Source organism: Melanotaenia boesemani, chromosome 5 (assembly GCF_017639745.1).
Source record: "Melanotaenia boesemani isolate fMelBoe1 chromosome 5, fMelBoe1.pri, whole genome shotgun sequence".
Lineage (NCBI taxonomy): Eukaryota > Metazoa > Chordata > Actinopteri > Atheriniformes > Melanotaeniidae > Melanotaenia > Melanotaenia boesemani.
The window spans coordinates 6,957,597-6,969,492 of record NC_055686.1 but is presented as its reverse complement, the minus strand read 5'-3'; the positions used below and the strand labels follow the sequence as shown (position 1 = coordinate 6,969,492).

Below are 11,896 nucleotides of genomic sequence, written 5' to 3'. Positions count from 1 at the left end.
TAATGGAAAATGCACAGCTAAGAATTAACAAACGATTGGCTCCTAATCATGACTGGCAGCTGCCATCATGAGCAACAGGTAAGCCATTCTCCTGTTAAAGCTTATATAAACACATCAGGAGGCTTGATTTATGGTCCCAAAGTAGACAGAACTCACCATATATTACTACTCTATACACTTCTTCATCATACGGTTGATACTAACAGTACAGTTTCTTTAGATGCCAAATAAGTTATTAAATGATGGATAAATCACTGACTCAGCTGAATGTGTTTTATTCCAGGATGTCTCTGAACCTGCAAAATATTGATGGTTATATGTCCCTCTATTTTTCCTAAATGGCATAAATAAACCTCAATCACCCATTACCGAACCTGCTTGTTTTAAAGTGTTTTCCTTACCTGCAGATGTGTTTGGTCCAGTATATTTACATGGAAATATCACATCACAGTCAGTATCTTTTGATATCATAATGAATGAAATTTGCTAAATAAATAACTAGACAATTTGCAAATATGTGCAATATGGGTCTCTAAAATAAAGAAATATGCTATTTTTGACAGGAGTTGTTATTTTTCTTTTCTTTTCTTCTCTTTTTTTTGTTTTTTTTAACCCTGTCCTGTCCAGCATCCTAACATACAGAACGGTGGCCTCTGTGCCATATTTTGCTTGACAGATTTGCTCTACCAATGGGGACATGATATATACATGGCTGCCCTTAATATTTTTATTATTTTTATTGTAATCTTATTTTCTTTAGTCTTTATAATTGCCGAACCTGACAGGGAGATAATCGTTATTCAAGGAATTGTTATTCACGTAACACTGCCTTTCATACCTCTGTGAGTGAAACCACTGCAAAAAAAACATTATTTATTTATTTGTTTGTGATCTATTCATGTTTTTAACAGTGTTGACATTTAGCTGAATTTATAAGACAATGCCAGTCTAAATTTGTTTAAACATGTAAATTTTGTCTTTGTGTTTGTCTCTGTAACTGGATGCTTGCAGGCGAAGTGAGAAACTCTGTTTAGAGCAAGATTGTCAGGATCATGTAAAGATTAATAGTTTATCATAAGTGTGACTACAGTGACACCAAGTGGTGATCAGGCTGTACTGCAGGAAGATGTTTCAGTGTGGATCATGTAGTACTCGACTATGATCCAGACATTGACCTTGATGCCGACTCTGGTCCTGACTTTCTGCTTGTAGTCAGTGTGCTTTTTATGTCTGTTAATTAATGGAAGAGATGTATAACTGAGTTTTTACTAAAGTAAAGCTTATATTTTCCATGACAGGCACAATTAAGGTTAATGTGCTCGAACTGAATATTGTTGTCTAAGTTACAGATCTTTTTACCCTCACTGCCTGAGCTGGTCTTTTAAATCCATGAAATATATATATTTAATTGGTGTGATTGCCTACACATAATATCTTATATAGCTGAAATTAAATAACCACATTTTTCTTTACTTGTTGATGGAAATTACAGGACACAAGCCATCATGGCTGCATAGGCGAACAGGGCTGGTTGTTGCAATGGCTACATCTCATCCTCTAAAGGGTTCTGTTTAAAGATATTCGTCCTGAAAGTTCCAAAATAGTGGTTACAGATTAGCTACATGATTAATTTAGTACTTTTACTCTTCGCGTTGAGGTTAGAAGACATTTTGTGTTTTTGACATCAAAATGTAACTTTTCACCTTTTCTGCATTCTTCTTTTAAATCTTTTAAACAATTGCAGAAATTATTCAAATTCTTCAAGATAACATTGTGAAGACTTTGATTTCTACTAACATTTTCACAAAGTTTACTAAAAAAGCTCTTACTTTAGGACAGGTTAATGAGCAGTTAGTTAATGGATGATTCCCACCAACACTTTTGAAAGTAGAAAGTGATTATAGTGAAAATGATCTGAATGATTAAATTCTTTTTAACTCAGCTTTATTTGTATAGCACCAATTCACAACAAAGTCACATTACAGACACAATTAATTTCAGCCAATTCACTGTGAAACAATGAAAATAACTGTGTTTATACAAGCCAGTTCACCAAGCATAAAAGTTCCTGTAACAGTTCTGTCACTGAAGGACATATAAGGTATGTTTCATTTGGATAGTTTCCAATTGTTGTCATAGTACTATACAGAAAATAATAAAAATCACTAATTTTGAGCAATTTCTAAACTAGGACATCTTGATTAAACTCATCACTGTCTCATAAAAGAACACCAGCACAAGTTAAGTTGAAAAGTTGCTGTTTGAAGTGACATGATGATTCAGAACAACTATACTTTTAGTATTTAAAAGTAGTTTAAAACAGTTTAAAGGAGCAGTGAGTGATTATTACTTATTTCAGATAGAAAGAATTTAAGAAATGTCATGCACAGACCTAGACGTGTAATTTCATCTGGCATAAAGCATAATGTCACACAGCATCTCTGTATTGATAACCAGCCTCTTGTTATTGTCAGCCAGTCCGGCAATGCGTGCATGTACGTGCATGTAAGTCCTCGCCTCCTCTCTGCTCTTGGACTCCACCTGAAGATGACCAGGATCCAACAGTACCTTCAAAGAAACAACAGTCTTTGGCAGATAAGTTGTCCGTTAAGGAAAGAGACAAAACACAGATTAGCGTTGGCCTTGCATTTTCAAGGGTAAGAGCACTGCTGGAGCTAAAGGAACTCCAGTTTAACTCTGAGCTAGCTCTTCTTCTCCTGGACAGGCAAGTAACAACATGGAGTCAAATGTTTGTTTTCAGTAAAGTTAGGCACATGTTGCAACGTCCATTCAATTCAATGCAATGTCACAATCATGGCATGGATTAATTGTCAGAGCTTGACCAACAATGGGTCAGATGTTAGTGTGTCTCAAACCGTACACTTATGTGAGTGCACTGGAGGGTAGTGCGTAGTGCACACTAAACACCACTTTCGGTAGTGAACACTATCGTGGGTAAATCTTAATCCAAATTGAGCACTAACGTTTTGCATTTACCAGTAGTGACGTACCAGCTTTTGACGGTGATTCTTCTGCCCGGTTTACTTTACAGAATGAATTTCCAGCTCTTGATTTTACTTTCTTTTGTTTACTCCTTACTTAACCCCACCAGTAAACTTTGTTGCATCCAACGCAGGATCCTCCTCGGACTGCACATGAACGTATGTTTATTTATTTATTTTAGGTAGATGACCTTCCTACATACGGCCTGATGGGAGCGCTGCTCCGTTAACATATTCATTTAGGATAATCCATCCAAGTTCTTCCAAAACCCAAATCCAAAATAACATTCACCTGCATGTTTGCATGTCATCATACTTTTATGCTATTAAATGCCTTTTAAAAGGCCTCATTTGTGAAACAAAGTACCGTGGCCTCCACTATCTAACTCAGTTGATAACAATAGAAACCATCAGCACACATTCATGTGTCTTTGCATGTCTCCCCCATACCTGTTACTATAAAGTGCAATTTAAAACACTAGTAAAACAGCTTTTAAATAAGCAAAGATATCTTCACTGAATTAAAGTACGTTACATTATACATGTGTTTTCATTGGTGTTTACACTGATACCGTTCACATCTGGCAACAGGAAACCGATTATACAAGAAATCATTATTTAAAATATGGAATGCAGCAATGAAGAGGCTTAAATGAGGGATGCAGAAAACTTTTTACATTTACATTTCTCTCTTGCTACCTCCTCTTCTCCACAGCAGCGTCCCAGCCCCAGGTGGCAAATGACCTACAGTGAACAAACATTGGCAGTTTATATGAAAGCAAACATTATTTATGTTTATATGTACTTTATGGGTACTTTGCAGACTCTTATCTAAAGTGAAGTACAATCAACTATAGCTTAGTCAGCGGTACCATCGAACCGGGGCGGTTCTCTAACCAGCGGTTCTCTAACCAGCGGTTCTCTAACCAGCGGTTCTCTAATGAGCAGAGACTGAGAGTGGGTGAAAGTCATCGCTAACTGCTAAGCTAAGTAACTATGAAATCTGAATATTATGTAAAAAACTGTGGGGTTGCTTAAAAAAGCTGTTGCTCAGAGAAGGAAATGTTGCCAATGTAATATTAATCTGTAATTGCACATTCGTCTTCATTTGTTGTCCTCAGGCCTACCATCATACAATAGCTGCTGGGCCTCATATTGTAAAGCGTGGTTTTTACCATTTCCTTCTAAGTCAGTAGGTTTTGGCAGACTGACTCCACAAATCAAAATAAGTTTTTTTTTTGTTTGTTTTTTTTTTCCAGTAAAAAAATACTGCTGCTTTTAAAACTGTTAATGATGCAATATTTGCTTTTTTCAGCTATGAAAGAGGCCCATTGGCATCAACTCCACTAAAAACAACACGCTTGTGAGTTGTTTCTTCTCATATGTTGTAAGATATTGATGAGGGTACAGCTTCTGATCAGTCAGAGGTCTTGAAAAATCTAGTCTCTCTGAACCTGCACAACCTGCTGTTTTTATTAAAAGTATCAACGCTGATGGATGACATGTCAGAAATCAGAATCCATCCCATTAGCATCAGTGATCACGCACCAGTATCACTCACTCTGAGAAGTAAGAGCAATAAACCAGCAACTAGAAACTGGAGATTTAATACGTCATTACTTAAAGATCCTGAGTTTATCAGCTACTTTAAAAGAGAATGGTCCTTATATCTAGAAAACAACAACTTGCCAGAAACTTGTGTTCTTTGGGAAGCAGGAAAAGCAGTAAAGAGAGGGAAAATAATTTCCTTCTCTTCTTATAAGAAAAAGAAGGAAACTTAGAGAATTTCAGAGTTAGAACTCAGAATTAAATCCTTAGAGGACGATAACCATGTTTCCCCAGAAGAACACACACTAAATGCTATAAGGAAAGCTAAACTTGAAATTAATGAAATAATAGATAAAAAGACGCAGTTCTTGGTGTAAAGACTTCGCTTGGAGAACTTTGAGCATGGCAACAAATCTGGAAGGTTAATCAGTTAAAAACAAATAAGGACAAAACAACCATCTCCTCAGAGATCCAGAAGGAAACATCAGCCACGACCCTGACAAGATAAATAACACTTTCAAAGAATTCTATAAACATTATATACATCACAACTAACTACAACAGATGATAATATTGATAAATTTCTTAGTAACATCAATCTTCCACAATTAAAACATGAAAATAAAATGGTCTTGGATTCCCCCCTTTCAGTCTGCGAACTCCATGAAGCTCTCCAGCATATGCCCAAGAATAAAGCTCCAGGTCCAGATGGTTACCCAGCAGAATTCTACAAAGAATTCTGGACAATGCTGGCACCCACTTTCTACAATATGATATTAGAAATAAAGGAAAAACTAAAAATTAGTGCTGGGCACGTTAACGCGTTAATTGTGCGTTAATGCAACTCTTAATTAATGCTGTTAATATTTTTAATGGCATGTTAATGTTTTTTTTTTTTTTTCACTTTGCTGGCCGCTGGTTTTGATGACAGAAACATGGCGTCCCTGTCTCTCTTCCCTGCTGCAGCGGTGCATCTGATGTAATCACGAGAGATTGGGTTTATTAAAATGAAGAGACGTTTTCTGTCTGGAACTTAAGAAGGAAGAAGAAGTCCCGACTTTCTCTTTGTCTGTCTAAGCCCATGCAGATGGCAAAACATTGTAATTTTTGGACGGGAAACTGCTCCCAAAAGACATCAAGAAACTTTTTATGATGCAGATGAAGCCAATACAGTCAAGCTAAGAATGCAGATTTAGAGAATTTATAGGTCAGAAACCTGGATAATGAAGCAGTGAAGCTGCATGGATGGAAGTTATTGTACATATTGTGAATATTTCTCTCTCCTCACCTTCTAGAAGCTGTGAGATTCTCATCCTGCTTTCTGTCTGTTCACCTGATGCTGATATTCATCACATATTGTTCCTTCTGTGTTTAGAAGGAAGCAGCTTCACAGCTTTAAATTCATCCTGCTGACTTTTTACCTTTTAATTAGTAAATCCTGAACATTTCGTCCTTCTTTATTATTAATATTGGATTTTTTAAATATATATGAAGAAACATTTCAACTGTTGCTGTTTAAAGAAAAAAACTGCTGCTAAATCTGTTTAATGTCAAATGTAGCTGGATTTGATTATATACATTTATAAATAGAAAAAAAACTTTGCAGTACTTAGCTGAGGATTACATTATACTAACAGAACACAGATCACAGATAGATGTATGTCTTGGTGTGGTCAGATTTTCAGTGATTTTAGCAAATATTAGAGAGTGAATAATTGTACATTATAAAAGGCATAATATACAATTATTCACTTTCTAATATTCTATATTAAAGTGTACAGGCAAAACCTTATTTTGATTTAGACTATTTCAGGTAATGATACCATATCCACTCCAGATTACCAGGTATTAGTGGCTAACTTAGACTGTAGTTGCAGGAAAGCTAGTTACTGCCGCTGTATAAGTTACAAACCAAACTGTCAGCTTACACCGTTAGCAGTGACTTCACATTTGATGATACTTTAGAGACTCTGCTTCCACCTTTCCACCGAAGTGAAGTACTCCTTTTAATGTTTAAGACTTTGTACAAAAATGACTGTGTACACAGGGTATCTTTTAATGCCATCTGGTTCGACAGATGCACACAGGAGACTACAGAGCTGATGCAAAGTCATGTATATTTGCAAGGTGGCTTAAAAATGATGAGAAGACTGGAGAACCTGTTATTGATCTGAAAGCTGAAGCTCGACCACCGTTGATTTCCAGAATGTTTAGGTTCATAGTCTTTCTGAAAAAAGATGGTGGGACAGTTAAAACTGAGCATACTGTGGCTGAGGTAAAATGGTTCAAACAACATAGAGATAGATATTATTACAGTCAAAGTCAGTCGTGCTCTGTTGGGAAGTAGGTTTTAAACAATTTTCCTGTGCAACATACCTTCCACTGAAAAGAATCATTGGCCGTTGTGCCTACACCAAGGCTGTGTCTGAATGAGAAAGATAAACATAAAGATAGGATAAAAAACTGAGTAAATAATCTATGTACATAAATGTGCAGTGTGCTACATAAGGTGCAACATTCAACAATAAATGATCGGCTGTGCAAAAGAAAACTGTTGTGAGGTAGACAGTAAGATGCATGTGCAATATCTATTAATAAGACACATAAGAAGAAAACAATATTGCAGTTACTGTGGTTGACAATATAAAGTCAGGGTACAAGCCATTGTTATGGACTCCTATCAGCTGTTAAGGAGCCTCATAAGATGCTTTGAGTTTCTGACTGTATGTAGAAATCACATGGACCATGACATGATCTGAGTGGCCGGGTGAAGCGCGGGTGGTAGGCGTTTCTTTGATTATTTAAAAGATTTGTTATGTATTTTAAAAACTTATAATTCCCAAAACATAAATATGATGGGGATGGGGCTTTGGTGGTGATTAAGGTTTGGGGTATGCCGAAGATTAGCGAAAAAAGGAGAGAAAAAAAAACCTAACAAAAAAAACTAAATTGATGTACTTAGTATTTTTATGTTGTAACAGATGCTTCTTCTTGTTTGTGACCTTGTCATGGAGAGTTATATTATGGAGCTTTGGGACCACATGGGAACACCAAGATTTTTATTTTGTGTATGTCTGAAACAAATTTGTAATCTACAAATAAATCAACATGTTGATAATCAGAAATAATTTCAAACACAACCAAAGACATCACTATTAGCGCCCCCTGGTGGGTCTATGATGCCATAACATAACTTTATTGTTGGAATTGCATCCTTGAGCCACAGGGAGGCGCTGCATAATCAAAAGCAACAGTTTTATCTCCTGAAAGTCTGTACAGCTGCTGGATTTCCAGCTAAACTCCTGATGGTTTACTGCTAGTTTTTTACATGACACATTTTTACAGTAAACAGTTAAAATGTTGGTTTTAAGGGAACATGCTTTAAAACATTACAGGATATAATAAATTCAAATGCAGCTACCAACAGAATAAAACTTGGATATCAAAAAAGGAAATTGAAAGGTGAATGCACCCAAACGATGAATTTATTTAACTCATTTTAAATTAATTTAAATGAAACTTTTGAAGGCAGCTTGGATTTCCAAGTACCAATTTGTTCATGGAACACCATATTTTTTGAACAGGACCCAGATAATCAGAGATCTACCGTTTTATCCCCCAGTAGCTTCTGCTGCTGGAAGTATTGGTATCAGTTGTAAATCATTGTATATATCTGCACTTAACAAGCATTACAGAATTAATATGTTGTTACATAAAAACTATGTGTTTAAGAAGAAATATTGCTCAGTGTGTGTTTGTTTAAAAAAAGAGAACAAAAGTGGAAGCAGTTCAAATGTATTTATTTCTAAGCAGATGAAAAGATGTCACCATGAGGATGAATTTCCAGCTCTGCAGCAACCTCTCACTGAACTTCTATCTATCTATCTATCTATCTATCTATCTATCTATCTATCTATCTATCTATCTATCTATCTATCTATCTATCTATCTATCTTTCTGTCTGTCTGTCTGTCTGTCTGTCTGTCTGTCTATCTATCTATCTATCTATCTATCTATCTATCTATCTCTCTATCTATCTATCTATCTATCTATTTGTCCAGGAAACACATTAACGGACGTCGTTTTCACTTCTTTATTCAGTTCTTGGTTCAGTTCCTCCACAGTCTTTGTGGGGAGAGGTTCTTTTTCTGGTTCATTAGTGTTCTTGCCCCAGTGAGCACCTGCAAGCCACTTCTTCTTGTCAGAACTATAACAGCAAAATGCTGACCAGAGCTTGTCAGGAATATTTACCCTGTTATTTAGAACCTTGTTAGTACTGGGATGTGCTCCAACCACTACAAATCCTTCAAGGACACCGTTATTGATACAGTCTTTTTCCATCAGATTTTTAACACGGTCCTCCACGCTTTTCCATCTCCCTCTGTTAAAGTTCAATACTTGTGGAACAGCGTTAGTCAGGGTGAATGTTGATTTTTTTGTCATCAACCTATAGGTCCACGAGAAGCTGGATATAAATGACCCCTATCACAGCACTGGCTGATTTTTTCATAGTCATCGACAATGGCTTGCTTGTCATCATTTGTTGGTTTGTAGTTCTTCATGTCTTTGTCTGTATCCCCTGAAAGCTGTGAAATTCAGAAGTTTGAGTCAGTGGCACATATACATGATCAAGACAAAAGTAAAAGAACTTTTGTCCACATTTTTGGACACACAAACTAAAGCTGACACATATCAGCTGAATGAACTTGAAGTCCCACAGTTGGAAATTTGGGACATTTTTTTAATGGAACAGTTCAAAGTGTGTTAGTGGTAGTTATTCAAGACAAAAATGAATTCTAACATAAACCTTTCTGCAGGAAAAACAATAGATTTTAATATTAACTGGAATAATGCATCACTCTGACAGTGTGAAGAGAAACCTCATCAGAGAACTACTGATAGACCTTTCAGTCATTTTTACTTTTACAAGCAGTTCCTAAAGACATGAACAACTATTCACTCTGACACAATAAATATGTTTAGATGTAGTTATTCCTTTAAATATCTGTAGTTTACTGCTGATAGTGTCTTAATAAATCAGAGAAAGTAAGATATACCTGTGGCTCGATCATCCAAGGTATTTCCAGTCTTTTCTCAGCTGTTATCTTTTTAAACTTGTATGCAGAAAACACTGGAATCTTGTTCTTGGTGTCGTAGACAGTCAAAAACCTTCTCTTGTTGTTAAAAGTCTGGCAAATGGGTTTGTATTGGTTCTGTTTCTTAATGGCACCATTCTCTATGATGCCTGGGATCTGTGGAGGACGTCCCCTAAGAAGAAACTCAGAGCAAACAGACACCGAGTTCACCACCTCATCCATAGTGGGAGTGATGGGAAGGAAAGCAGCGAGGAACAGGAACCACTTCATCATCAGCAAAGCCAGCAGAGCTCTGTAAAGTAGAAGAGAAAAGAGAAAAAGAACAGAATAACTTAAATTCCACCTTCCAGCTGAGCCGTTTGGCTCATTGTGTAGAGATGCTTCTCATTCAGCTCTCTAGTGGATGGACAGCTCCAGTCTCTCGCCAATTTTTGACGTTAATTAAAGATATTTTTAAAACAATTTAGTTAATTTTTTCAGCACCTTTTACTTTTATCAAATTTATCAGTGACAAAAAGTCTGTTTCTGGTAGTAATCAAGCTTCTGCTTGGCTGAACTGAAAACCACAAACCACAGGACAACAGGCGTTAAACATGTAACATGATGAAATTTTCACATCCAGCCTAAAGGCCGCCAAGATAGCCTTTTATCAGAACAAGATCCTCAATGCTCCCAACACATGACAACTGTTCATGGCGTTTAACTCACTTCTATCAACACCATCTGCTCAGCCTGCTCACCACCTGCTTCCTACTTCACTGAAAAGGTTGCTACCATCAGTAACCAATTCACTGAGCTTGACCAGCTCAGTCTTACCAAACCAGCTACTGGTGCCTCACTCTGCTCTTTCTGCTCTCTAACTGAGGACGAAGTCTCTAAACTTCTAGTCAACTTAAAAACCATGACCTGTCCTCTTCATCCTGTTCCCTCTGACATCCTGCAGAGCATTTTACCTACAATCATAACTGCAGTAACCCATATTATCAACTCCTCTCTTAAATCCGGTGTCTTTCTCTCTGCCTTCAAGCAAGCTCGGGTTACCCCGCTACTGAAGAAACCCACACTCAACCAGCCCAGGTTGAAAACTACCGGCCGGTCTCACTGTTTGCATTGATGTGTAAACTACTTGAGTGTGCCGTCTTCAGTCTGGTCTCACAGTTCCTCCAAAACAACAACCTGTTTGATCCATATCAGTCTGGCTATAGGCAAGGCCGCTCTACTGAAACTGCTTTCCTATCAGTTACTGATTCCCTATGGGTTGGCAGATCCGCTGGTCAATCCTCAGTCCTTATACTGCTGGACCCATCTGCTGCCTTCGACACAATCAACCATCATATACTGTTCTCCACACTCTAGGAGCTTGGCATCTCAGGATCTGTCCTCTCGTGGTTTATGTCCTACCTCACAGGAAGATCCTTCAAAGTATCTTGGCAAGGGGGAATGTCCAGATCACATGGGCTGACAACAGGGGTGCATCGGGGCTCAGTGCTTGGCCCTTTTCTCTTTTCACTATACACCTCCTCACTCGGTGCAGTCATTAGCTCTCATGGTTTCTCCTACCACTGCTATGCAGATGACTCTCAGCTTTTCCTTTCTTTTCCACCTGATGACACAACCGTCTCAATGCGAATATCAGCATGCCTTGCTGATATCTCCACATGGATGAAGGATTGCCACCTTCAGCTAAATCTGTCCAAGACTGAGCTTATTGTCTTTCCAGCCAGTCCTTCTTTACCGCCACAGATAAGCACGCAGCTTATGCTTGTGCCTTCCTGTGTCTTCTACCAGGAATCTTGGTGTCATGGTAGCAACCAGCTGACCTTTAAGGACCATGTTGCCTCGGTTGCTCAATCTTGCCAATTTGCTCTCTACAAAATCAGGAGGATCAGACCCTACCTGACTGAACAGACGACCCAGCTCCTGGTCCAGGCTCTGGTCATTTCACGCATTGACTACTGCAACTCCTTACTGGCTGGCCTGCCTGCATGCTCAGTTAAACCTCTGCAGATGATCCAGAACGCAGCAGCACGTCTGGTCTTCAACCAGCCCAAAAGAGCTCATGTCACTCCGCTGCTAATCGCTCTTCGCTGGCTTCCAGTTGCAGGACGCATCATATTCAAAGCTCTGCTTCTCGCTTACGAAACAATAACCCAAACGGCTCCGGTCTACCTTCACTCCTTAATCCAGAGCTACACTCCCTCTCGAAAGTTACGCTCTACCAGTGAAAGACGCCTAGTGCTCCCACCACAA

The 11,896-nt window shown here is 38.0% G+C and overlaps 1 protein-coding gene across 1 annotated transcript; it reads right to left on the bottom strand.

Moving 5' to 3' along the window:
- Positions 1-8,630: 8,630 nt before the first annotated feature.
- Positions 8,631-9,976, bottom strand: LOC121640206 (endonuclease domain-containing 1 protein-like). Its single transcript, XM_041985932.1, has 2 exons — positions 9,608-9,976; positions 8,631-9,136 (listed from the first exon to the last, which is right to left on the bottom strand). The coding sequence occupies exons 1-2, from the start codon at positions 9,917-9,919 to the stop codon at positions 8,993-8,995; spliced, it is 456 nt and encodes a 151-aa protein (XP_041841866.1). The 5' UTR covers positions 9,920-9,976; the 3' UTR covers positions 8,631-8,992.
- Between the last annotated feature and the right edge of the window lie 1,920 nt (positions 9,977-11,896).

Excerpts from the sequence above, each read along its gene's own strand:
- LOC121640206 (XM_041985932.1), bottom strand. The coding sequence starts at position 9,919 with ATGATGAAGTGGTTCCTGTTCCTCGCTGCTTTCCTTCCCATCACTCCC. Across the intron at positions 9,137-9,607 it reads CTTGGATGATCGAGCCACAG|CTTTCAGGGGATACAGACAA; the intron begins GTATATCTTACT and ends TGAATTTCACAG.